General features: G+C 48.0%; 1 protein-coding gene and 1 long non-coding RNA gene across 3 annotated transcripts; one reads left to right on the top strand and one right to left on the bottom strand.

Annotated features, from left to right (window-relative positions):
* On the top strand, nt 1-27322 carry PLEKHO2 (pleckstrin homology domain containing O2). The gene is made up of 6 exons (XM_030497556.1): nt 1-242; nt 4941-5093; nt 11276-11392; nt 18323-18427; nt 20891-20989; nt 22957-27322. The coding sequence occupies exons 1-6, from the start codon at nt 234-236 to the stop codon at nt 24193-24195; spliced, it is 1722 nt and encodes a 573-aa protein (XP_030353416.1). The 5' UTR covers nt 1-233; the 3' UTR covers nt 24196-27322.
* On the bottom strand, nt 5093-12611 carry LOC115612805. Of its 2 annotated transcripts, none has more exons than XR_003993160.1 (3): nt 10816-12611; nt 6447-7346; nt 5093-5229 (listed from the first exon to the last, which is right to left on the bottom strand). It is a non-coding gene; the product is annotated as an uncharacterized LOC115612805 (long non-coding RNA). The 2 variants fall into 2 exon arrangements; XR_003993159.1 differs by lacking the exon at nt 10816-12611 and having other exon boundaries at nt 6447-6595; nt 7248-10788.

Below are 27322 nucleotides of genomic sequence, written 5' to 3'. Positions count from 1 at the left end.
GCCGCCGGAAACCCGGCGCTGCTGCTGCTGCTGCTGCTCCCCGAGAAGTTGGTGCGGAGGCGAGAGCCGCGGGGCCCAGCTCGGCTTGGCCCGGTTCGGCTTGACCCGGCTCGTCCGGTCCCGTCCCGTCCCGGCTCGGCTCGGCATGCCCGCCCGCCCGGAGCCGAGCGGGGCAGCGGGGCGGCGGCGCAGCCCCTGAGCGGGCGGCGAGAAGCGACCGGCCCCGGCCCGCCATGGAGCAAGTGAGTTCGACCGGCACCGGACGGGACGGGGCGGGGTGTGGAGCGGAGCCCCCCGGGCGGGACGGGGCTGTTGGGGACCCCCGGGACGGGACGGGAGCCCCTTGGTGCCGCTGCCGGCCGGGACGGAGGGTGAGGACCGCCCCGGCCACATCCCCGGTTCCGCTCCCCCCGGTCCGGCAGCGGGAGGCGGTGGGAGCAGAAATGGGGATGCAGATGATGGGGGTCCCTTTTCCCAAGCAGCGCCCCCCGTTGCCTTCAGCCCTGGCCCGGCTGCGCCGGGGCTGAGCATCCCGGGAGCTCTTGGGATTTAAACTTTCCAGCCGGCCGGGTGAGGCTGCCGGGCGAACGCTGGCGCTGCCGGAGGACGAGTGCTGGCAGAGTCGGGCTTGTTCAAATGCCACGCTTGCTCAGGCCACCTTCTGCTGACTCTTGCTGGGGTGTTGTACTTCCGTACTGGAGCTGGGCCTCGGTCAGACCGCAAGCTTGGCCATGGCCACATACCTAGCAGCCTTCCCCAAGTCTGTCCTCCTCCTCCGTGTCTGCCTGGGACGGGTTTAACTTGGAGAAGGGCAGGAGTGCTTCTACACATGTAGATTTTCACGTCCATGGGCTCACACCCCAATAATCCATCCTTGTGCGGATTAAGACACAACAAATGTGTTAGCGAGTTGAACAGGTCGTTTTCTCCCCTTGTCTGGCCACGTAATTATTTCTGCTTCCTTTCCTTAAATGAGGTTTTGCTGCTCATGCACAAAGCAAGCTCCCGGTAGGGTGGTCTGTTGCAGGACTTCAGCCTCTAGTGCATGTGAAGCCGATAGCTGTGGCTTGTCTCCCCCCCTTTCCCATTATTTCAGCTCCCAACATTCTGTGACAAGAATGAGAGCTTTTATAAAACAGGGAGATGGCAAAGCAGCCCAAGTTGGTAGCAAAAGAGAGTTGTTATCCACCGGCATCCATGAAATTAATCCACAGCAAAGAAACTGCTTCCAGCTGGTGGCCAGTGGCCAAAGGGGCTTCACCCCCACCCCAGCATCCACCGACATCTCACCGTCCACTCTTCATTAATGACAAATGAGTTCTCCAGTGATTGCATGCGGGAGGGGGTGTCAGATGCAGTTCCCCAAGTTTCACGTGGATCTGAGCAGTTTATTTCCAGTAAGACGGTTTTGCTTCCGTGGGTCAGTGAGAAGTGGAAGTCAAACAGCTGGGCTTGGAGGGAACGTGGAAAGGGAGGAAGACAGTGGAGGTCTGGAGATGAAGGTTGTCTCCTGGGAGGTGTTCATCAGCGGCTTGCTAGAGAGGAGTGTGTGGTACACAAGTTGCTCACTTTACGTGAAGTTACTGTAACTGGGTGAGATGCTTCTGGGCACTGTTTGTGACTTGTAAAAGCATCGCCATGATCCAACTGTCGAGTTGTTTTTGTGTTGGAAAACATGAAATGTATGTGGGCTTGTGGGCCCTTAAAGTACAGGGGGAGAGGAGAAATAACTGCCTAATTGGTACGTAAAAAGCCATTCTGTCCCCCTGGTTTGTCATCTCTGCATCATCAGTCTGAAACTCATGTTTCACTTCAAATGCCACTGTGATATAAATTGCAAAAATGGCTCCTATGGATTGGTTTTGGGAGAGATGCCTTTGGCATGAGCCAGCATCGGGATAATTCAGTTCTTCCTTCATTTACACTGGCTCACTTAGCTGATGTCAGGGAGTTTCTTCTCAGGGATTTACATACACCATCATCAGGAATGAATCCAGACCAAGAGCATCCCGGGAAGGGTTTCTTAGTGTTTCTTGTGGAAGGAATAGCTGAGTAGCTGAATAGCTGAATAACTCAGCTATACTTGTGGAAGTATAACCACAGCAACTCATCTCTTTGGGCCATGCTCTGGTTTTAGTTGCAGAATGGGTGGGCACAAGGCCTGCTCTTGGTGCCCTTCCCTGGCCAACCTCCCCGTGCCAATTTCAGGCAGAGGTGGCATTAAAACAGTCTGCAAAAGTGTCAGGCACCATCTCCAAGACTCTTCTTGCTTTCACAGGAACAAACAGTCAGGTTGCATCATCTGGGTTTTTACACAGATGGCTCCATCACATCTATCTTGTAGTGGGGACTGGAGCAGGCACCAGGCAGCCCCAGCTCAGGTGACTCCTGTGCAGTGCCTGGGGCAGAGCCCTCTGCTTGTGGCTGCTGTATCTGCTGAGCCCAGCACTCTCCATCCCATCTCACCTTCCCTCTCCTGGGCTGCTCAGCTGGGGCAGGAGGAGGCTCGGAGTCACAGATCCTCTCTGCGGATGCTGCCGGGTGCTGGCTCCCTGGTTGCTCCATCCAGGGCTCCTGGGTGACCTGGGGACAGGGTGAGCTGCAAGATCACCCTGCAGTGCCACGGAGGAGAGGTGATGTCCTCAGAAGGCTGGAGAGCCCATGAGGAGCAGGCAGCCTCAGAGGCTGCCAGACAAGCTCTGTTCTAGCTTTGCCTTGTGTAGAAGTGCAGCTCCAACAAAAACTGTTACTGGGACACGTTGGTTTTGCAGAGGTAGATGTTAAGTGCTGTGTCTTCACAGGGAGTACTTTTATTTTAAACCCAGAGGAGATAGGGCAGTTTTCTCTCTGCGGAGCACCTGGAGAGGCCATGGATAGATGTATTTGCCATGTGATTTCAGAAAGTCTTCCTGCCAGGTGGGGAAAAAGAACAGCAAGAATTCATCTGCCAAGCAAAAAAAAAAAACCAACCCATAAGGAGTAAGAACATTTTGGCAGCTGTTGGTCTGGAGTCACTTGAATAAACTCTTAGTACAGCTACATCCATGCAGAACCGCTCGGAGGGAGGTTAAAGTCCGTGCTCAACCATCTAAAAATTACATCAAAAGGGTGCTCGATCAGGAAACCAGCAGGTCTATATTTGTACAGCAGTTGATGTTTGCTGAAGTCGCAGATCACAACTGAATACAACTTCCTGGCAACCTAAAAAGTCAAGTTTAAAGAAACCCCCCCACAGTCCCCCTCATTTCCTGGAAAACTTCTTGGTGCTCTGCCATCCTGTATTGTGGCTGTTTCAAACACAAATAACTGCTACAAATGGCACCAAGGATGTTACAGGTTTCCGCCTGGTTTTCTTTCAGGTGATAGATGATTTATTTGAGTTTCTTGCTCCCAATCTGCTCCTGAGCCTACCTGCAAAGCCAAGCCTCTTCCCAACCTTAGCAGGGATCAGAACAAATGTGGGTACAGGGGGTATTTAATGTGGTTTTCCTCCTTTTATGGGTGTGAGCTCCCTCTTTGGAGCAAGCAAAGCTGCTGTCCAAGGGTGTGTTCATTGGGACTCTAGTGCATGAAAAGAGATTTGTTAGCAAGGCTGTTCTCTCAATTTTTGGAGCTCATCCGACAGACTCGCTCTGTCCTGGCCATGGGAGCATCCAGCTCTGACTCCTTTCCATGCATGTGGGATTTCCTCATGTTATGAAACATGATGTCTGAGCTTCAGCCAGTCCAGTTTGTTTTGTTTGGGGTTTTTTTCCTAAGAGAAAAGGTTTCATTCAGCAGCCAGTGAGGGCTGTTTGGAGACGGTTGGTGTGCTGGCTTTCTGCAGCACGATTGCTGCTGTTACAGATGGGGATGTGGAGGAAACCGAGTCTGAGGGGTCAGTGGGTTTCCTGGGAGGAGGCTGGAGGGTTTGGGGTTGGCCTCTCCTTGCAAGTCATGAGGTGTTTGTGTAAGGGGATTTGGCTCCGCGAGGGATTCCCCTCGCTTCACTCCAGGCAAAGAGGCTTATTGAGGGGTCTGTGGGGTGTTGGGAGCAGCAGGGTGCTCCAAGGGAGGGGAAGAGGGGATCCTGCCATTGCAAAGGCTTTTCCAGTGCACCGGGGAGGAGGAAAACTCTGAGCTTCAGCCGAGCCTGCTGGTGAAGGCAGTCAGCTAATCAGCCCCTGCTCCCGGCTTAGGTTTCCTGTCTCTGTTTGACGTGAATATTGATATTGGATATTTCTGATGTTTTTTCAAAGCAGGGAAGTTATCCATCTTCTGGTTTTTACCAGGCCTGGAAAGGCAGCAGCCTCCCAGTGCAGGATGCTGGGGCTCCTCATGCTGCTGCAGGCAGGCGAGAGCAGGCTGGGACAAACAGCAAGGACCTAAAGGCAGGACAATTAAAACCATCCCATTCTTGGTGCTCCCTTCTCTGCCGGTCCTTCCCGCTGCCTACAAGCCACACAGGAGCGTGCTGGGGATATTTTAGTGTGACTCTGATGAAGTCCTAACTCTCATGGTCTTTAAGGTCCCTTCCAACCCAAACCATTCTGCGCCATGTATTTGCCAAGGATCCATCCCACTGGGATTCATCAGAGAACTGGAGGAGCAAAGTGGAGAGGAACGTGCTTGTTTTCAAGGCACGCTTGGTGCACAAGTGAGCAGGGAGTACCTCTACAGAGAGGGGAGCAGAGCCACTGGGGAAGCAGAGAAGCAAGGTGGTCTTGCTGGCATCCCAACAGTGTCCCCAGGGCTGGCCAGAGTCCATCGTCACGCCCTGACCGCGTGGGAGCTGGTTCAGTTTTCCTCTAGAAGATGCCAGTCTTTTCCCTTGTGATGTGGTGGGGAGGGACCACATTTGGTGGGTGCTGAGGTCTTTTCTGGGCAGGCTTTCTGAGGACCTTGATAAAATGGATGAAAAGTGCTTTTGATGTAATTCCTTCTCCTCTCTGTCCTTGCAGGATACAAAGGAGGAAGTCTCAGAGAAACCAAAGCCTGCTCCGACCGCAGAGAAATACGGCTGGATTAAGAAAAGCAGTGGGGGGCTCCTGGGATTATGGAAGGATCGTTACATCCAGCTACGGAAAACCCAGCTCGTGGTCTATGAGGATGAGGTATGGTCACAGCTGAAGGTCTTGAGTAGAGGCAGGACCGGTCCCCTGGTGACACACGTTCCTGCGTTTTTCAGTCTTCTCTCCAGCTCATTCCTTTCAAAAGGGCTTCTCCAGTTATCTCCAGGAAGGGTAAATGCTATAAAGAAGAGTCAGCAGCTGCATTTTAGAGTATATTATATATTACAAATATTTTAGCCAGTAAATATTTTGACAGTTCCATTGCCAAAGAAAAATAATGGGGGCAGGACATCCTGTGGGAAGGCAAAGGGAGTAAAGCTTGGGGCGGAAGCAGGATATGTGCTGTGTGGTTTTGGAGTTTAAAGGATAAAAGTGGACTGTAGCAGGCTGACTTCCCACCTGCTGCTTGAGGGAATGGCAGGCAACCCTGCAGCTGTTTGGCACCCCTCGAGCAGCTCAAATTGTTGCTAGCCAGACTCATCAGAGTCTGTGATGGATGCAGGGTGAGATTGAGAGTGCTTGCTGTCCTCCTTAACCAGAGACATGGTCTGGATTTGGCTCATCTTTTCCTTTTACTTGAGCCAGTACTGAGCAAAGGACCCCTGGGAGCCTTGTCCTGGACTTCCCTAGATAAATTGCATGCCTTAAGTTCATGGCCTCATTTAGAACTGTTTCCAATCAAATGAGAAATAAGAGCCAAGCCAAATATGTCCTGCATCTTCATGCTAGAAGAATGAAAAATGCAGGGCTGGTCCTGCTGGGCTGCAAAAGGAGCTCTTCCCTTGGCTCCCGGGTTAGAAGGGGCTTCTGCAAGAGCAGAGTTTGCCCCAAAGTTAGAAATTAAAGTGCAGAGCACAAGCTACAACCATCTGAGATGAGGGGTGGGTCAGTCTAAGCCCTGCTGGTATATGGTGGCCGGAAGTTTGCGTGGGCATCAGGATGGAGGAGGATTTCTCACTGCATGGTCGGCACAAAGACCACGTGTCTGTGTGGTGTCTGACACAAGAGGATCTGGGTCACTCGTGGGTATCAGGATGATACAAACCCAGCGTCATGTACAGCTTCGTGTGCAGTGTGTCAAGGGAAGAAGAATGGGGAAATGTTTCAGCAGCTGCATTGCTGCGATGGTTTCAGGAACAACAGGACTGACAGTGAGTTTGGTTCTCTTTTCTAAAAAACATACTATTGCCTAATAAAGATTTGTTAAAAACAGTTTGGGTTAAAGGGTGTTACCTCCTCCCTTACGCTGAACCCTCCTGTTCTTCCCAAATCCCAAAGCTTTCTGGAGGCGTTTGTTCTTAGTTGTGAAATGGCATGAAGAATGCAAGAACAATGAAATGAGAAGTCGCTGTCAGGTGATGAGCAGCTTGGAAGCAGGGAAAGGGTTTCTCTTACACAAGAGAGCTGCAGCCTGGTCCTGCAAACATTGACTCTCTGCAGATTGCTTCTCAGTGCCCCAGATACCTGTTGACTCCAGCTGAAGCTTCAGGAACTCACAGATTCAAATTCTATAATCATGACGTAGGGTTTTTTAAAGGGCATGCCTTTAAAAACAAGATATATGGAGGCTTTCATTACCACAAGGGAAAAGGAGGCTTTTAAAGTAAGATTAATTTTCACAGATGTTCAGAAGAAGGAAAAATCTCAATCATTTAAAGGGTTATTTTATTATCTAAACAAGGAAAATGGCATTTGTAACAACCAGACATAACGTTTTCTGGTAGCCTGCGGATCGTGGTAACATCCTGTAATAAATTGCATCTGTAAGCTACAGTAGCTACAAGGTCCCATTATTGTAAATAAGGGATCATGTTAATATCTATAGGCTATTAAACTGGCTTACAGTGAAGTCAAATGTCTAAGAGAGGAAATTGCTACAAAATTATCTGGTAGCACAATAGGATAGCATGTGATTGTGCAGACTTACTACAGGGGAACTAAAGGAAATAGCAATTTTCTGCTCTCAGGAGGGGTCCCGTTGCTACAGAATTGAGGCAGTTCGTGTTTATGACTGTATTTATCTTCCTTTAACGTGAGTGAGGGCAGTGTTGCTGTCTCTGTCTTACAATTGGGGAAGTAAGTTTTTGAGATGAGAAGGGCCAGTGTTAAAGGAGAGTCTGTGGTGCAGTGTGCTTCGGTGGCTTTTATTTCTGGAGCTCAAGCTGCCATTTTTCCTGCTGGACCTTCTCCACATACCTGCTTTGTTTGACCCTGGAAACAGACACAGCATCCCAGACCATTCTCAGGCTGAAACAGTTGAAAATGGGATTGCTCAGTGCTTGCTGAATTGGAGCCCTAGAAAAAGAAAGGAGATAAAGCTTCAGGCAACAGGAATACAAGCATCTTCCCATATGTATCCTAAGTTAGACCTAAGTGGGTTAAATGGGAGGGAGGTCAGTTTCCATGTGGGAGGGCAGGTTCAGAGGCTGAGTATTTCAGCTGGTCTGAGCCCATCAGATTTCCAGGAACTGAGATAGTGACTTGGACGCCTTGTGCTTTTATCAGTCCCTCATGTTGGAGACCTTCACGTGTTGAGGCCCTTCATGAAGAGGTGCTAATATTGCCTTCAACAGTTGGTTCATATGCAGGCACGTTTCTTTATGCAATTGCATGAGGCTGGCTGCACTTGTAGCTAAGGTTTGTGTGTGCAAAACAAGAGCAGAGGGGATGGCCAACACAAGATGCAGGCAGTAACGTTGTACCACATCACCAGAAAGTACAGTCTGAGCAGAACACAAATACTGTATTTATCCTCATCAACAGCAATCTTCTGGAATGTGCTCCTGACCTGTCCTGGCAGAGTGTTTCCCATATTGCATTTGTTATTCAGGCTTTGGGTTTGGTTATGAAGGTGAATTGCAAATGGCTATTGTATTACCTGGAGCAGATGGGGGTGAAAGTCGTTCCACCAGGCTTCAGGTTTCTTTCAGCGGAGGTGAAATGAAGGGAGATGGATTTCCTGTTATCTGCTGTGCCTCCATCTACAGCACCCTATATCTGCACCCTCACGTGAGTGAAGGCTCAGTAAAGCAAGATGTTTGTATGATATTACATACCCCAGTGGCAGGAAAGGAGGCATCAATGCAAACACTTGCAGCTCTGGCGTGCTCAGATCCTGAGAAACTGCTCAGAAACCTCTGGGAAGGCAGGTTGTGTGCAGCAGGCCCACGCAGAACCAAGCAGGTTACTTTCTAAAGGGTTTTTTTCTCTTCTTGTTTCTGCATATTCTTGCCAGAATAAAAATCAAGCCTTGCAAAACTCCTGAGAGCAGGGGAAGAACAGGCAATCCTGTGCAGAGAGACTGCACAGATCAGTATCATCACTCCATAGATTAGAGAGCATCACTCTTGGGCTTGGGGTTTTTTCCCCCTAAACAGTGGTTTATATTTAGGTTTTAGAGTTGGGGTTTTTGTTGTTTTGGGGATTTTTTAAAGTGTATTATTTGACAGGTTAAAAAACTACTAGACAAAGAGTCTTCTAGAGACCAGAGGATCCACTCTGCTTTTAATAGTCATGCAGTTAACATCTGTATTTTGCCCCTGGTAAAAGCAATATATACCCAAAAGTGATCTGTTAAAACACTTTGAGCTCCTTGGATAGAGAAGTAAATTATTATTTCAGGCAGTCTAGACATTGTGCACTGAATGGAGGGTCACAGCCCATGAATGTGGGTCAGTGAAGAGGACTTTCCTGGAAATTATACTTCATATAAATACAAGTTTCAGTGAGTCTTTCCCCCCCTTTTTATCAACTTCTCATTAAGGAAATTGTTTGCCAAGTGTGGTTCTTTGGTTAATGCTTTAATGTTTTTGGGTGTTTGGTATTTTCCTTCTTAAGGGCCAAGCTTACAGACAGATACGCGTTAAGTCGCAGCATCTGCTCCATGAATAGCTAATGGAATTGGTTTTCTGCATTCAATCATGAATGTAGGGGTTTCTGTAGCAGGATTTTAAATGTCTTATTGATTGTCCCTTACAGCAAGCACAAAAGCAGTTTAAAAAACAAGGCCTAAAGTCTGTAAAGGAAAGGAGAAAGGTGGCCTGAAGGGAATTCCCTGCCTTGATCAGGTGCAGGGACAACCTGTGAGCTGTGTGCTGCAAGGAGGTGCGACCACTGAGTAAAGACACAACTTTTGTGTCTTGGGATGATGTAAAAGGATTGCTTTAACTTCTTTGGGACACTAGAGACTAAATGGAGCAGGAGCTTGTCCAGAACATGCGTCTAACACCCGTGTGTTGGGGTGGGACTCTGGAAGCAACCTTGTCTCTCTGTGATGCCGAGTATCCTCCAGCTCCCAGGAGGTTGAAGGGGACCTGGAGATCAGCAGGGTTGAGTCTTTCAGTCTTTATCTTAGTGGTGCAGGACAAACATAAAGGATCTCTTTGTGACCCAGGTAGGGTCACATAGAGGGGATGGCTGCTTGCCAAGGGTAAAAACAGAGACAAAAGCCCCATTCTGGCGCTCTCTCAACTCAGATGCTTTTCCTTTGCCTCAGACATGGAGTTTTCCTATTTCTCTGGCTGCTTGCTTTCCCGCCCTCCCTGAAGAGGATAACTTGAGAAGTTCAGGTCTCTGAGATGAAGGAGCTCAGCAAACTTTCACGTCGGGGCTGGTAACCGCACCGGCCGTGCGGCAGTGCTGTAATGTGGGCGGTCGTGCACCAAAGGCCAGGATGAGATCACCCATCCCCGAGGCATGTATTCCTGACCTCACCCTTCTCTGTCATTTGTTGGCCGCTGAGGGGTTATTATTTCCATCCCTGTCCTTTTGCAGTGACACTGCGATACCAGGATTGCAGCAGGAGCCTTGTGCCTTCAAAGAGCTCGGTAACGTCAGCAGGATTTTATCTGCTGGGTTTTAGGTTTGGGCAGGATTAATCTGCTCCTCCTCGTATGTGTTCTCCCAGTTCTCTGGTCACGTTCACCTACTCAGTGTTAAATGAAATAAACAGTAATGTCATTAAAATAATAAACCTAAATTAGATCCAGACATCCCTCAGCGGCTCTGAACTCGCTCTGCATTCCGGCATGAGCTCCGCTGGGCCCACATCCCCAGATAGGAGGGTTAAAACAAACTAAACGCAGCCTGAGCTCTGCACAGCGACTTAAATGTCAAGCGGTAAAGGGAGGAAATTCCCCGCAGCCCACTTCCCTCTGAACTCTCCATTCCCTGCCTCCAGCCATGCAGCAGCTTCCTGGCTACGACACATTTCCTCATCCCACACCCCCTTCTCTGCTACAGGAATTGCTAAATACAAACTCAGACGGGTACGAGGAGCTGCCTTGGGAGCAGAGCATGGGCTGGGGATGGTGATGGCCAGTGGTTTTGATTCAGGATGGTAATAGAGAGGTTCATGAGGTGTGCTGACTGGAGCATTTGCCAGCAAGAACTGCTCTGTGATTCTCACTGCTTATTCGTCTAACGCTTTCAAAAGGGAGCTTTGGTCTCTTCAGGGCTACTGAGACATGAAGAATATTATCTGCCCAGTGTTACACTGTGATTCCTATTACGGATGGTTCTCTGCAGCTGAACTGAGCCACGCACCATGTGTGGAATTTTAGTTATGTTACTGGGAGAAACGAGCCAAGACCATGGCCAGCAGCCGTCAGTGGAGATACACCAGAGATAAATATACCCCACTGAGACGCTGTCCCTCACAGTTTTGCTGGCTCTGTGGGACTGTACTTCCAGTCCTAAGCATTTTGACAGCTCAAAGCGTGGCTGCGAGAGGAGAGTGTCCCAGTTGCATGTGGCTTCTGCTCACCTTTTTGATGTGAGGACCAGCCTGCTCCAGCTCAGTGGCGGCAGGGCTCCCCTCTTATCTCCAGGGGCTGCCTGGACCATGGTGATGCTTGTGTCATGTTCCCTGTGAAAAAGCAGAACAACATCTCCTGTGTTCATTGTGGGGAGGAGGTAGTGTCACTTCTGGCTGCAGATCCCTGGATGAGGCCAACAGCGATGGCAGGAGGTGGTTTTACTGTCCACAACATGTTATTTGCTCGGCCACTGTGGACCTCTAGCTGCAAATCAGCTTGTAGCTTAAAGACGAGGGTGTTTCCTTAGTGAGATGCCAGCCTGATTTATGGGGGCTTGCTGTCTGCATGTAGGTTATTTTTAAGGCAGAAGAGCTTTTAGACAGATGCAAGGGGAAGACATGCAGAGTTTGATGGTATATGATTGATTTCAATGGCTTCTATTCATAATGTTTCATTCCCTCTCTGCAGGATGAGCAGAAGTGCATAGAAACAGTGGAACTGGAGAGTTATGACAAGTGCCAGGAACTGCGAGCGCTACTCAAAAGGAAAAACCGTTTCATTTTGATCCGCTCCCCGGGTAAGAAGGTAGGATTGCCTTTCTCATCACCCTCCAGTCTGCTCACTCCAAAATGAGTTCCCAGGCAGCTGTGCCCAAAGCAGATGAAAGACTGAGATTTGGCTCTTTGGCAGCTGGGAGAAATGACTTATAGCTGTGAACGGTGCACAGTGTGTAAGGAGGAACGCTACTGTCTTGTAAACTTTCTTCTCTCCTCTTGATATTTTTCCTGCCTTACCATTTTCTTTCTCCAGTACTCCCTGAGCACTGGAGAAGAACCATTCCCTGTGTTTCCTCTATGTGTTCTAGGCAAGGAAGTATCCCTGTCTGAGCTGTACATGCTGCAGCTTTGCCCAAGTTCCAGTGAAATCAATGATCTTGATCCATGTAAGGAGACTGCTCCTAGAATTGGAACCATTGATCTGAGAAACTTCAGTGCAAAGCTACTTACAGCCAAACAGTCCCTAGGAGAAAAGATTTATTTGCCGAATTCATGAAATTCTAAATCTTTATCATCCTGTACAGCCTCTGGTTAGATCCAGAACCTCACAACTAGGCTGGTGTTGCAAAGAAGCTATACATCCATCTGAGCACTGACACATGCAAGAACACGCTTGCCTTTCTTCCTACGTAGGTTCATCATCCCTACATATCTTTGGAAGTTCTCTTTAGTTCCTGCTTACATGCTATCCATTTCAGCACCTTTATGGGCTAGGATACTTCTGTTGTTGCTTTGAGGCATCACACTTTGACTTCTAATCGCAATGTGATTTTATTGGCCTAAGAGATCTCACTAAATCTCCCCGTGCAAATCTGAGAGGTTGAGAAGGACAAAACATACCTATTTATTTCCATAAGAATATGAACAGGCAAAAATATCACCATGCCTGCATTCCCCCATCTCCATTTTGTTTAAATAAATGGAGATTGTTTAGTCCTTGTTGTCATTGTTGCTTATTCTTTCACTCCAGTCACTTAATGTTTATTCCTATAGTAAGACCCCAGCTGAGTTCAGAGCTTCCTTGTGCTAAACTTCACTCAGAAGAACAAAACAAAGACTGTCGTGCCCCAAAACACGCACAAAGACCAGGGTGGGGGTGGAGAGAGAAGGTGAATGATTGTTTTGCAATGAGGGAGAAAACCAGTATTAAGCACCATAGTGATGGAAACGTGCACCCTGGGCTAGTGAGCTCCTGCTCAGCACCCGGTCCTGGGGCAGTGAGTCTCTCCAGTCTGCGTTGAGGTTTAGTGTTTCTTTTGTAACAGAAATTGTGTCTTTTTAGATCAGAAATGGCTAACCCCTGCAGGCTTGGTGTATTTTCTAGAGGGTGGCTCCATAAGTAGATGAATAAAAGCCTGTGTGCTCAGAGATGGGTGGCACAGTAGGAATTACCATTATCTGCAAGTATGTTACTTAGGAGAGTGTAATAGCTGTGTATGTCTCTGCACTGCTCCATGAGTCAACACAGGGTATGAGACCTGTTCCTAAACCTTTCATTTCTTGCTAGGAGAAAGATATGCCCAAACTGTGCCCTGAAAGGGTAACTTCATCCTTTTGCCATGCTGGCAAGTTTACGGCTCCTCTGTTTTGCGTGCCACTGATTAAATGGAGATCTAGATAGAGGCTACTTTTTATAAGGCTCTTTTGGTGAAAGGAAGGGCTTTTATAAATGAAAAGTTCCCTGTTTGTAGCTCCTCTCCCACCCTCCTTTTGGCTGGGAATCTGGTGAGGGTGTTGACACACAACATACTTTGGCAGATGTTAGAACAGGCTTCAATTAGGAGGCCAATGTACACAACTGTCGTTCTTCTGTTTTGAAATCGCAGCTGTGGCGATATATATCAGCTAAACATTTTCCATTTGGGAGGCTTGCTGCCATCCTCAGTTTAAAATCACCCTGTGAGCTGGCTTGCCAAGCCCTGCCAGACCTTGCTAGGGCTTTTTTTGCCCCCTCCCCTGAGTAGAATGCTGAGAAATGCAGAAATCTAATGAGTTTGTGGGACTTAAGAACAAGCTAGGAAAGGTCATTTCTGTTTCAGTGCACAAACAGGAGTTTCCCTCTTGGATACAGAGAGCCCAGTTTAGCTGTAGGGAAATCTCAGTTTAAATCTTGAATGGGATATTCTTGAAGAGCACAGGAGATGAATCAGTCAGTTAAAACTACTCTGCAACTAAAGTTGCACCCAAATAAATAAGTTGCCTTGCTAAACACTAGTCTTTGATGGATGTACCCCAGATTCTGTTTGCCCCATTTACAAGGATGACATTTTTGTTAAGCTGTGACAAGATAAGCATGCCACACGCCTGCACTGGTATAGAACTGAAAGAAAGCACTACCCCCTGAGCTTTGATTCTCCAGCAAAGGAAGCTGGCAGTGTGCAAAAGACCCGTCCTGCTTAGAAATCTCAAATGCTTCATTCTGCCCACAGCAATTAAATGAAAACTGTTGGATGCAGAGAGCTGTGCCTGTAAGAAAAGGCAGCAGCCTTGGCCTGAAGAATTGGAAACATACTCATGATTCAGAAAGCAGTGGAAATCATGCTTGGTGTAAACTGCCTAGAGCCTACAGAGATTGGCACAAGTCTGGTATTCAATGGGTCTGGAAGCGTTTGGGTGCAGGGAGGTCTTAAGAGTGGGAAGAAAGAGGATGGTGGTAAGGGAAAGAGTCCACAAGCAAGCGCTGCAGCTCCCCATGCATCCCTTCCTAGCATGGCCAGGCACAAACTCCACACCTGCAGCCAGGGGTGGAAACTTCCACTGCTTATTTTTCCCTTAGTTGACTTTTGGAGGTACCTGTAGCTGCCTTCAGCAGGGGCCCAGCCTGGAAGGTGCAGTAGGTTGCAGTGAGGCATGTTTGCCATGTGCATGGAGGAGGTTGCTCCTGGGGTCTGACAGTTTGGCAGATGCTGCATTATCCCCAGGGATGATGGAGCTCTTGGTTCAGCTGCAGAAAACCACAAGACTCTCCTAACTGATAGTCCCTTGGCTTCCACTTTCCCCTCCAGGATCTAACCTGAAGTCATGTAGAAGGCGGCAGGAGGAGACCTCACGTCTGGCAGATAGACTCTTCCTGGTGGACTCTTGGTAGTTAGATGTTAGTGACGCAGCTCTGCTCTGGCTCCTGCTGTACCAAAAACCAGCAGGAGGGAACACATTCTCACACCTAAACCAGCAGCTCGCAAGCAGTTCACAGTCCAGCCCCACTGAACTGAAGCCAGCACCAGGCTTTGCACTGAAACAACTGAGAAGCAAGCACAGGATTCTGTCACCCACCTCTGCTGCAGATCAGCAGCATGTAGCAGAATTACTCAGCGAAGAGCTAGTGTTGGTAAAGGTCCTAAACTGCAGCTATTCAGTTCTCCAGAGCTTGTCTGTTAAATCATTTGGTGCAGCTACAACAGAATGCCCATAGGAACAGTTCTCTTTCCTGGAAGGCAGGGTCAGCATAGCCATAAGACTGTCACTGCTTGAGGAGACTGATGTCTCCAAGAAAACATGGAGCAGTCGGGGAGACTGTGCTCGCTGCTGTCACAGACAGTGACCCGTGTGTGAGCCTCTTGTTGCATGACACTAAGCCAGTGATTCAGCAGGAGCTGACTGGCCATGCTGTGCTCTGGGTTAACTGACAGTAAATTGCATAGTCTGTATTCATGGCTTACAATGGTCACTATCACATTAGCTTTAGCCATGACAGCTTTTCCTGGCACACCAGCCAGTTGTTTATGGCATGACTCAGTCTCAGCTGGCTTAGCAAGAAAGAGAGGAAATGTGTTACCGTGCCTTCTGCCCTCTTATAGTGGTGTCACTGACTCTCTACCTTAAATTGCTGCTGGAGAACAGATCCTGCTTAAGGTTTTGTGGGGAGTATCCATCTTCAGGTGCATCCTCTGCTATCTGTGAATACCCAAATGAGTACAAATACAGACAAGACAAATTAATTTGTTCCTTGTTTGTAGCGGACCTGGAGGTCTCAGACTAGTGTACCCAGTGGCAGGCAGGACTGAGACAACTCCTCCAGCTCCTCCTGCCTCTGCTCTGCAGCCGTCTGCTTTATAGAGAGCTTCCACCCTGCTTCCACCCAGTGCCATGGCCGAGGATGTGAGTCATAGATGAATGCAGGCAGACAAGGGACTGCAAGGCAACAAAGAGAATGTGGCTGGCAGCATCCCGAGCACCAGCCTCAGAGCGCCAGCAGCCTGACCATTCCTTGGTATCTGTCGGTATTGTTCTAAGAAGGAGAAAAAAGTCTTCAAGCACAGATACCTGGGCATACTGGGAGGAAGCTGCTGTGAGCCTCAAGGCTGCTTCCTCTCTGTGTCACAGCCCCAGGGACTTGTGCAAGCAGGGAGCAGGGCTGCAGTGGTGGCACTGCCTGCACTGCCCCATTGCAGGGGGCAGGGTGCCACTCAGAGTGCTGCTTGTCCTCCCTCAGCCAGTCCTTCAGGAAACTGCAGAGCTATTCCTGCTGCTGCCTTGGGAGCATCTTCCCATGAGTCCCCTTCCCTCACTATCTGTCGTGTTTGGTGGCTGCAGCAGTAGGTCTGTGTTGTGCTGTGGGGCAGAGGGTTGAATGCCAAAGGGACATCTCAGCTTCTCATTAAAGATGAACCATCCCCCTGAGGCTTCGCTCTGTCTGGCCACAGGGCTGCTGACACCAGCACTTAGTCACACTCTCAGAAGCTTATTCGGGAGAATGAGGCACAGAAAGTGGCATTGGAAGAGGAAGCTTGAAGTGAGGCAGGAATCCTTCCCTCGAACAACATGTACAGAGATTTCTAAACCCTGGTGCAGGCTGCCAGGTCTTTGCCAGGCAGTGCAGCAGCTCAGCTGCTCACAAGTAGAGCTTTCTAATAAGCTTTTATAATCACAAAGCTTTGGGGCAAAATCGTTTCCAAACAAAAAGAGTTTTTAAGCACACATCAAAACAGGCCTGCTTGGACTAAAACAAAACCTGGCTGTTGCTCTGTTTTGGAGCCTTGCCTTCCGTTACGTTCCCCAGTTAGTGTGGCCCTTCTGCACCCCAGACAAAGGGCTCTTTTTCCAGAGGGCTCTGGTTCAGGCCCTTAACCTCTCCTCTGAGCTCTCAGGAAGACATGTGGTCCCGTCACCTTATGTGCAAACTAATTGAGTAAATAATCTTTCCCCAAATTGCTTCTTAACTCCCTGCTTGCCATGCTGGATGTGAGGGTCTGGCACTTTGTCGCTGTGATGTGCAGATGTAAAACCATGGCCTTGAAGCAAGGAGTAGATGCAGAAGGGAAGGGCAGTGGGTTTCTTGTTAAACACCAGGAGTGGTGTAAGGAGATCAGGTTTTAGTTCTGCAGAATTTCTGATGGTACCTTCAGAAGTTGCTGAGACCCAAAACAGTTGCTGCTTTGTTGTGCCACAATCAAAACAAGGAGCTACTAAAAGCATTTGACTGTCAGTGCCCATTAGCTTTGTCACCCTCATTTTATATTGTCCCTGGTTTATAGAGACACTGCTGTGATTTTAGAATGTGGGGCCTCATTTACAAGAAGGCAGGGACTACACCTGCTCTTGAAAGCAATGGGAAGGTGCAGAATACCTGTAGGATGTTAAAGACCAAAAAAAACCTATTCCAAAGGAGACCTCACTTGTGTTTCAAGTGAGCCTCTCCTTAGCTCACTTCCCCATCTACAAGAGGTGGATAATTTCAGTTGCTCTGAAAAGTTAATCCGTGAAGCCCCCAGATATTGTAGTGATAAGCAGCAAAGAAAAGACTGTCAGGGGAATCAGTAATTCTGTTTTCAGGGCAGAGTGTGATCAATAGAACATATTGACCCTTGAGGGTAGAACACACGATGGGATAGCTCAGTAAGATGTGCTGCCCCTGTCATTAGGGATGGTGCTAGGAGGAACATGCACTGCAGGCTGAGTTAGGACTGTCCAGCAGTGCTTACTTGTCACTTTCAAGTGCTTGATTTTGCAACTTTGATGATGTTCTTTAGCAGAGGAGTATTTCTGTGCAGTGTGGATTAGGGCACCACATGGACCTATTTGGATTCAAGCTGGTCTGCTGTAGAGCCACGTGTAAGGTGAAGATGATATTTCTCTCACCTGAAGTGTATGCTGGGGCAAAGCTACATAATATGGTGAGGTGCTCAGAGAACACAGCACTGAAATAAGTAACACCCTCCTGTTGTTCCTGCTGCGGTCAAGAACTGATTTGAAACACTGAACAAAGCCATGGGACTGCCCTGGAGGAAGAGGAGAGCTGGCTGGAGGACAGGCCATACCATCACCCATCGCTCCCTCCTTACTTGTGTCCCATGCTTCTTGCCAGTTCCCTCTAATATGGCAAACTCTTCCCTTCCTCTCAGGGTAGCTGTTCAAACCTCAGAGAGTGTATGTCTGTAGCATTTACTGCTGTATTTCTTTGCAAACAGAAAAAGATATGGTTGATTTTTTCACTTACATTTCCCTTATGTCTCATCACGTCTGTGCCAAGGTCAGAGCCCCACATTCCTGTATCAGTTCTGTTCTGCAGAGCTGCAGAAACAGGGAAGCAGGCAGAGCCCGCTGCACACAGCCTTCCCGTTGCTTGCAGCCTGTGGGGAAGTTGGAGATAAAGTGCTTTATTGCATCTGAACCAACACAAAATGACTTGGACTTTCAATCTGACTCTATACACAGTGTGACCATACAACTCGCTGCTGCTCTAAGAGGTATTCTGAGTGTTTTGCAGAGGAAGAAACTCTTACTTTCTTACTACTTTAGTTACTAGTTGCAAAAATAAAACTACAGCAACAAGCTGTTCAGCATAACAAAGTCCTATTCATGGGAGCTATGAAGTGGAGCACTTGCCAAAGCACAAAGGAATCTGTAGTTTAAACACAGGCTGGAGTTGGATGTTATAGAGAAGCTGAAGTGACACACACAGAACACAGAGCTGCCTCTCTGGTCCTGACAGACAACAATTGTCTCTCTGCTCTTGCAGGTTCATGATATCAAATTTCAAGCTCCAACTTTGGAAGAAAAGGAATCGTGGATAAAAGCTCTTAATGAAGGGATCAATAGAGGCAAAAACAAAGTATTTGATGAGGTAAGAGAAACGGTTTTCAAACTCCTGTATTTCTGTGTCAGTTCTCATCCACTGCTTTTTTAGCTAAAAGCAGAACTTGCCTGAGCCTCTGTGCTCCCTGTCCTTCCTGCATCCCAGCCATGGTGGAAGGAAGGAGAAAGATGGTGTGTAAGGCAGGCCAGGTTGCTTCCCTGCAGGCTAGGAGCTCTTAGCCACTTCAATTCCCAGCTCAAGAAGGTAAGACATGTAGAGAGCCATCTGCACCCTCCTACATCTTGCTGCCTTTCCCTCTCTCCTGGCCAGGGTTAGATGCAGGGAGGGAGAGGCAGCTGATTGAGTAGATGATGCCACTGGGATGGTCTGTGCTGCTAAGAGCTAACATCTCCGAAGGGACCCACAGGACACAAGAGTTCACCACAGTCAGTGGGAGATGGGCTGGTGGCTTCAGTGGGTTTGGGATCAGTGAGTGTATGGCAGTTCTCTTCCAATGGAAGCGGCTGGTGCAGAGAAGCAGCTGCAGTGCTGAGCTGTGTAAAGCTGGGGCTGCCGTGATCCGCAGCACCAAGCAGCCTGGAAATGGAGGTATTTGATTAGGACATAGCCCAGTCTTGAAGACTGGAAAACTCCAAAGTGACTCAGTCCACCAGCTATTCCGCCTCCAGCCCAGAGAGAAGTCTGGTGGAAAGTTCCTCCATGGCCCTGGCCAAACCTGCCTGCCTCTCAGCTGGCCCCAGCACACCTGCACTCCCAAATCCTCCTTCCATCCTGCTGCACAGAGGGAAGGATGAAAATTGCACTGACAAGCCTTGCCCTGCTCCTTGTTAGCTTGTAAATCAGCCCTCAACTAAAGCAGAGGAGCAGCATCTATTCCGCAGTTGGTTCAGTAACTGAAAGGAAGTGCACAAAACCACCATCATGGGAATGACACAAGAAGGAACAGGCAGGGCAATGAGGGAAAGAAGCAATCAGCAAGATCTGTTTAGCAAAGGAAACCAAAGCAATGAGTAGAAGTTTTGAGAAAAGGGCTAAGAGCTGCAGATATGGTGCTAGAGATGTGAACTCTGAGAGCTTAGGTTTTGCTTATATATAGCAGAGGGCACAAGCAGGAGGAGAGGCTGGAGCATGCTCTGTTTTAGCCTAGGCAAATGGCACCCAGTGTCAGGGTTTTGCTGGTAGTGGGACGTAGTGGTTCCTTGGACCAAGTGGGAAGAAGCACATGGAATTAAAGGGACCAGCTGGTACCACCAGCAGCCTGAGAAGACAAAACCCATCAGCAGAGCGCTCAGCAGCCAGGTCTGCTCCCATGTTTCAGCAGGTGGGAGATGTGATGTGCTGTAACGCAGCGACTGGAGGGGCCCAGCTCATGGCTCTCCAGTGGGCAGCAAGCTCTGCACAACCCCCCAGCACCACAGCAAGGTGGGACCTCAGGTCACCTCCCTGCCCTGTGGCCTGGGGTTATCCTCCTTAGGGGGACCTGGGTTCTCAGAGGGAGCCAGCCTCTAATTCTCATTCATTCCAGTAAGGATCAAACCCCAGATTTAAAGCATTTCCACACAGGCCAGGCACACGCTAATGGATCAAGCTCTCAGCTGGCTTGGATTAGCTGTTCTCCTCTGAAAGACCTATAAAGCCACTCTGCCATATCAGCCAGGGACTGGGACCCATTTTTCCCTTTAAATCCCTGTTTCACCCTCACCAGCTTTCTGATTGTACAAACTTGTGGTACAAACACCAGCAAACCAAGGACACGCTGATGTTTCACCATCGCCACTCACTGCTGCTGCCTCTCTGCATGGAGCAGACTGCAGCCCTCATCCATCACAGGGTGGCCGGGTGGTCACAGAGCCAGCACAGAGAAATACCTGCCAGGGGCTGAGACTTCCCTCCCCACGTGTGGGAGGCAGTGGATTTCTCATCTGATTCCAGGAAATAGATTTGTTAATTCAGCTAGAGTTGCAATTAATCCAGGTCACTGCTCACACCTTCTCTTCAGCATCCTGCTGTCATTAGAGCTGTAGAAGGGAAGGTCTGTAACGAAGCACTGCTGGTGCAGTTCACAGTCAGGTCACGGTTATTAATGAGTTTTCACCTCTAAGATGGCAACAGCAATTTCAGTGCTGGGCTCTGCCACATGCAGGAGCTGGGCCAAGCCTGGGCTGCAGCAAGGACAACAAAGCTGCCTTGTGTCCTTCCTGCCCTGCCCTAAGGTAGAGGGGAGGTTATCCATGGCAAACCTCTGAAGGTTGGGTGCTTTGCTTTGGAGCATCTGTTAGATAAACACAGCTCTATATAGAACAGATACCTTAAATATCCATGATGTACGTGCAGGGCTTTGCAGGCAGGCTGTGTAAGGTCTGAGGGAAAGACTGTAGTGGTGAAAGTCATCCAAACGCTGCATCCCTTCATGTGTGACAGTGAGAACTTCATAGACATATCTTGAGAAATTAATGACTCTTTCTTTCCCTCCTCTTCCCCCTTCTAAAGGTGAAAGTGGATGAGAGCCTTTCCTTGGACCATGTAACTCGGGACAGAGTGAAAATGACCCACGGACGCAGGCCACCCACGAGAAGCCACCTAAAGGAGGTAAGTGCACCCCATGGTGTGAGCCATCTCCCCAGCTGCAATCACCAAGAGCTGCTCCTTCCACTTAACTGCAAAACCCCAGGGAAAACCCCTTCGGCACAGACAGCCCGGAGAAAGCTGACAGGGAAACAGCTTCCTCCGGGAAAGCCTGCGCCAGGACCTCTCTAACAAAGCCTCAGGTTTCCATAGATTTTAGCTGCTGCAACATGTTATGATATATTTAGCTTTCCATAACTCACGAGCTGCTTGACCATCTGGGGAGAGCCATTATAGTTTCACTGTAATCAGAAGGAAACGAAGCTTCTATATTTATTTTCTATGAAGTGATGGTTTTGTAGCCACAGTGGTGTAAAGGCAGAAGAACTGCACACTCTGTGGGGAGAAGCTGTATTTTTTATTAAGCTAACTGGAAAAAGCAGACAAGCTTTAAAGCTTACAAGCCCTTTCTTAGGTCTGAAACAGAATACATTATTCTCCCAGGCAGTTTTATGGACTTGCCTGTCTACTGTTAACTGATGTTCTGGATCTGTCAGTTAGAAAAGGAAGAAAAACCACCACGAAATAAACCTACAGTTCCTTTCCGTGGGAGAGGTTCTTACTAGTGTTTGATTCCTGTGATTTATGAAAAAGTTTCTACAGGCAGATGGATATTGTAGCAGAGCATTAATCTCAACCAAGTTTCTTCAAACTTCCAAGGCTTACGTGTCTGCAGAGCACTCATGACCCTCGTGCAGAAAATGAGATGCCCTGAGACTTTTTACTTTGCATAGAAATGGAGGGTGAATGTCTCTTCTGGACAAATACCTGGGAATGAATCATAGATTCCCATCCACTCCTCCAGAAAACCGCAGAAGAAAACATGACAAAAATGACAGCAGCAATGAAGTGTGGATTCTCTGTTGCCTAATATGGGTTGGGTAAGGTAGGAAGCCCTTCCCTAAGCACTAAAAAGATCTCTCAGTGCTCAGCTCGCTGTTTTCACAAGATACCTCCGAGCTTAATACCTGTAAGACCTCTCACCTTCAGCCAAATTCAGAGGAAACTGGCTTTACGAATTCAGAAGCAGGAACTGAGGGGAAAGGGAGAGGATAGAGCCTGCAGAAAGATGTGTATCACGGCTGCTGGCTGCAGTAGCATGAAGGAAACAGGATGAATGATGATTTTCAGCGTCAAAGCAGGCCAGGTGAGGACGGGTCAGGGCCAAGTTGCCAGGGTGCACCTTGTCTCCATCTCTCTGATGGGCTGGAAAGGCAAAGAGAGACTTTAACTAAAGTCTCTGCACCGCAGGAGTCTGGCCCTGGCTGCAGCTACGCTTTGGTGTGGTTTTGGGCTCCCTCACACAGGAACTGTCACCGTATTTCTCCCTCTGGGGGAGCTTACACGCTGCAACATCATTACTAAGTCCATCCTTTTTAGGACCTCCCCTTACTAGAGTGATTTGCACACAGCCTGGGGTTTGCAGGAGGTTTAACCAGCTGAGGCTTGGCCCTATTAAGACAGGGATGACATCAGGTTGGAAGAAGCAAGCAGAAGACAATGGTATTACAACAGTATCCCTGGCCAAATGATCTAAAGATCAGCTTGATTTGTATGTTCAGTCCCTAAAGCAGAAAGCAGGTGTGCTTTGGGTAGGCACGTTGTAAATGATAGGGGTAGAGGGATCGAGCATCCACAAGGTAAAGAATTAAAATAGGCAGAGCTGACTGCTTGGCACCACCAGAAGAACCAAGAAATATTGTGGAACAGGCTTTGAGATGTTCTTCTCAAAGGAAGTAGCAAACATTTCTGTTATCAGTCAGATTCTTCTTGCAGTTTCAACAGATGTAAGTATAAATGTAAATATAAATGTGTGAAGAAGCAACTCCTCACTTGCCATGCTGGTTGTGGGGTTCTTGCACTTTAAGTTAAAAGATGGAACACAGGATTGGTGATGGGACAGATACTGAAAAAGTTCTCTCGTATTTCAGGCTGCCAAGTCTACATCTGATGGTATCCTGCGACTAGATCTGGATATAGTAGACAATGGACCACCAAACTTTGATTCCACTATCAGCGAAAGTGACTATGAACCTCCTCAAAAAGAGACTCCAAAGCCACCTATGCCACCCACAAAACCCACTGGCACAAAAGAAAAGCACGATGCAGAGAACAATGTTCCTGACCAGGAACATAAAAAGCCTCTGTCTCCTCCATTGCCTCCAGATAAGAAGCTTAAGGAAAGCATAACATCAAAGGACAATGTAGATAGCAAGCAAGAGGACTCTGTAAGCCCAGAGGAGAATGTGGAAGAATCCCAAGCAACAAGTGAGGAGAACAGAGAGAACCTCATTGAGGTCAGCAACAGGGGCATAGCAAAAGGTCCAATTCCTCTTCCTAAGAGCGTGCCAGACAAGCTAAAAGTAGCTTGGGACCAACCAGTCTCTGAGCCTAAAAACACAGAAGACTCGAAATCATCAGGAGACAGTAGTGAAGACAACCTTGCTGAGATTGCTGCTGGAGATGTCACAGAACCTCCTGTCCCTCCTAAGGTTCTGTCGGAAAAAATGCTAGCCACAATGAACTCCAGCCACGGTGACCTGGAATCTGGGGGCTGGGAAGACCTGGAGTCTGGCAGCTCCAAGCTCCCAGTAAATGGGATCGCAGACGGCGAGGTAGCAGAGCTCACATCCCCAACAGTTGAACCTGAAGAAGGAAATGGGAGAACCTCTGCTGAGAAGGAAAAGCAAACTTCGGCAGAAGAGACAGATATTTCCTTAGCTACAGAAACACACCATGAGAGTGTAAAAGCAACTGTTGATAAGAAAGAGTCTGGAGAAAGCTCTTCGTGTCTCAAACTTCGCAGTTCTTCCCTGGGAGACTTGCTGTCTGATTCCAAAAATACACAGAGAGCACGTCCAGGCCCAGGTTTCCCAAAGGATTCTCATCAATGCTTGGCTAAAATGGAGGAGAAAGTTGCTAATGAAAGGGAAAAGGCAGAAAAACTTCTGCAGAAGGTTTTACGTGAAGGGTTGGAACAGGCCCAGGAGGGGAATGGACCCCCAGTGGTGGCAGAGACATTGCTCAACGAGGCAGTAGAACAGCTTCGGCAAGCTACACAAGTTTTGCAAGAAATTAAAGGGCTTGGAGAACTGAAAAAAGAAGCAACACAGAAACAGAAAGAAAAGCAAAAGGATCTAGTGACTCTTTATAGGAGAAGTGCACCCTGACATACTCTTCAAAGAGATTTCTTTCTCAAAAACAAAGCTAAACATTTGCCATTTATGATTTGTACCGTTGCTAGGCCAGTGTTTAAAAGGTGGTGTTTTGCTGTGCACACACCATGTGTATGGGACAGAACTGAGCTTTCAGTTATAGCCTCTTTCTCTCTTTCTTCGTGTTGTACATACCAGTCTGGTTCTAATCCTGTTAGCACAGCAGAAGGTTACAGGACATTGAACAGTTTCAGAAATGTAAATGCTCTTTAAAGACTCTGTCAAAAGTCCTTTCAATGGATCAGGCCTTAAAGATTCGTGGTAATCAAAGCCAGGTTTTTGAAAGGAGCAGAATGGCTATTCCAGCAAAAGCCCCTGTCTGTCTGTATTTACCAGATTACACTGGCACCTATCTGGTTTTCCCAGTTAAATAATTCAAGGATAGATGTAGTCAGTGTTTGTTCACTTGCTGGCAAGGTTTCCCAGGCCACCTGGCCCAGTGACATCCAGGAATGTAAAGATAAATGGTTTAATCTTCTCCAAAGATACTCATAAAACCACATCCACAGTTAAAAAGTGACCTCACACAGAGGCAAAGAGCACTGGCCAAATCCTGACTACGAGTAGTGTCCTCAGATCTGGAGCAGCTGTGCGAAGGCTCTTCTGAGCCTGGCTCTGCAGAGCTTTAGGTGTGCTAAGCACTGCGTGAGTGAATGCAAGTCTCAATGCATCATTGCCAGGCAAGTATTAATTGTTCCTGTTTCATTAATAGGGAATTTGAGGCAAAAAGGTTACAGTTGGCCTTTGAAGGAGTGTCTTGTAGCAGCACCGTCTGTTTATTATTGAAGACCATCCCTATCTGGTAACTCTGAACCCCCTTATTGTTGTGAACAATGAGCCAGGCATTTGGAGAGCTTGTGTCCAGGAGATTCCCAGGAGCTTCCTAAGAGAGCTGCCATTAAGAAGCTTTAGGGATGTGTGTTCCCTTAGCTGTGGGCTTGCTCTCTGTGTTGTCTCGGGATGTTAACTGACAGGAGCATGCACATCAGGCAGCGGGGCTGGATGAGATCCCTCTTCCTATTTAACACGTCTCTACCTGCTGTGTCCTGGCTAGCCTGAGAGCCATGGCTTGGCACAGACATCTGGAATTGGACTACATGGAGGGAAAGGCATTTTGCACACACACCTCTGGGGCTGGTCCCAGTGGCTTTAGGATATTAAAATAGAAATGCATTGCTACAGAAGGGACTGAGGAAGGCATTGCAGAATTCCCACAGCTTCCTGCCCACCTGCTGAAAGCAACCACAGTTCCTCTGGTCTTTAGTGATTACAGCTGTGATAAAATCATGTCTTTGCACTGCTGCTGTATAATGTACCTGAGCTGAGTCCCCTCCGCTATTCTTTATAGTTGTTCTGAGGAGAATCATATGACAGCCCAAAGGGCTTCTCCCTTGCTTGAGTCAGATTCTGGAAGCATGGAAAAAGGTGATCTTCCCAGTGTGGTTTTAAGGAGTGACACACCACCTAAGCTCTTCTCTCTCTGTCATGTGGAAGGTTCTACACAGCCAAACACTCAGGGCTCAGGTGCCAAAAAGCTTTGCTTTGAGACAAAAAGTTTCCCACATCCTAAGCCCACTCCCAGGCACACAGCTTGGAGCAAACTCTGGATCTGTGTCATTTGCTGCTGTAGATTCAATGTGAACCATGGGTCTTCTTCACCTTTCCAGATATAGTTAGGACAAGGGCTAATAACACAGACAACAGTCAGTGCCTATCTGCTATCTCAGTGTATTTTTCTGCATGTGCACTTTCGTTTACCGAACACTGTGTGGTATGAATGTGGGCTGTCAGAACCTGGCGTGCACTGGAAGTCGAGGGACATCAGCTGCAGAGAGCAGGCAGGCGTTGCAAGATGCAGTGCTATAACAAGAGAGAAATTTGATGGGGAACAAAGGAGTTCATACTAACAGAAACATACACAAACCAGGGCAAACTCTGGGTACAGGTTCATATCCCAAAGCTGAAGCCAGTCCTAAACTCGAGGGTGGGCAAATCGAAGCCTGGAAGTGAAAATCCAGGAGAACGAAAACAGGTTATGGAATAACTCAGTCCCCTAAATTACATACAAATGCTTTTGCTCTCATGGGTGTTTTCTCGTGGCAGTGTGTTCTGTGGATACCCATCCGGCAAAGTGCTGATGAAAATACCCAGACATCCGTATCTGTTACAGCCAAACTTACAGGATGTGCTTATATTTACTGTATATTTTTATATTATACCGAATATTCTAATGAATAAATGTCTGACATTTTAATGAATACTCATCAGTAAGAATCTTAACAGATTAAAAAACCCCTGTATCTGTTAGGAAGTGGGCAAGTTAAATCACTTTACAAGCTACAGCTAGTTACTGTAATTGCTGTACTAACAGAACTTACTAGATTTGTATTATGTCTTGTAAATAGGTATAACTTAAGCGGAATCTCTGTAGCACCCAGTAACTCTACTGCTGAAAATGCTATATTAGAGACTCTTTGCTTTTAACTATTTTTTCTAGTAGGGTTAGAAGTTTCATCCTAAGATGTCTAGCCTGGCTGTAAGCCTGATTCACCCGGACTCTGCAGGAAACAAAACCCCATCATGTTTCTTCTGCACTTTTCCCACTTGTTCTTCATATTCTGGTCATGAGGCAGGCCCTGGCTAAGAAAGTGGGCTAAGAAACTGCCCTCTGTTTTTACATGCTTCTCTGAAAATGGCAGTGCTGGGCATCAGAGACAGGATCCTGGTCTGCTCTGACCCTACACAGCAACTCCCACCTTCAGTGTACATCCTGCCACCATGCACTTTTCTTTTACATCTTCCTTTAAACTTACATTTCAACTTCCACCTAATTCTGGCTGCACTAAGGCTGGTTTTTGGTGCCTGAAACCCCCCTGGGCATGGAGTGCTGGGGTGTGAGTCTGTGCTTTGGGCTGTGCCACCAGGTTACGTGTCTGTGACGGGAAGGAAGTGAGTTTGCAAGCAAGCAAGTGTGGATGTCCATCTGAATAGCTGCTGCTGCAGCCCGTGGAAAGGCAGCACTTTGTCTCCTGCTTGTAAAGAGCTTTGAGATTTGGCAATAAAACCCCCTTTTAAATATCAA

The sequence above is a fragment of the Strigops habroptila genome, chromosome 9, assembly GCF_004027225.2.
Source record: "Strigops habroptila isolate Jane chromosome 9, bStrHab1.2.pri, whole genome shotgun sequence".
NCBI lineage: Eukaryota > Metazoa > Chordata > Aves > Psittaciformes > Psittacidae > Strigops > Strigops habroptila.
Note: the sequence above shows the minus strand (reverse complement) of the source record. Positions and strands in the feature narration are given on the sequence as shown.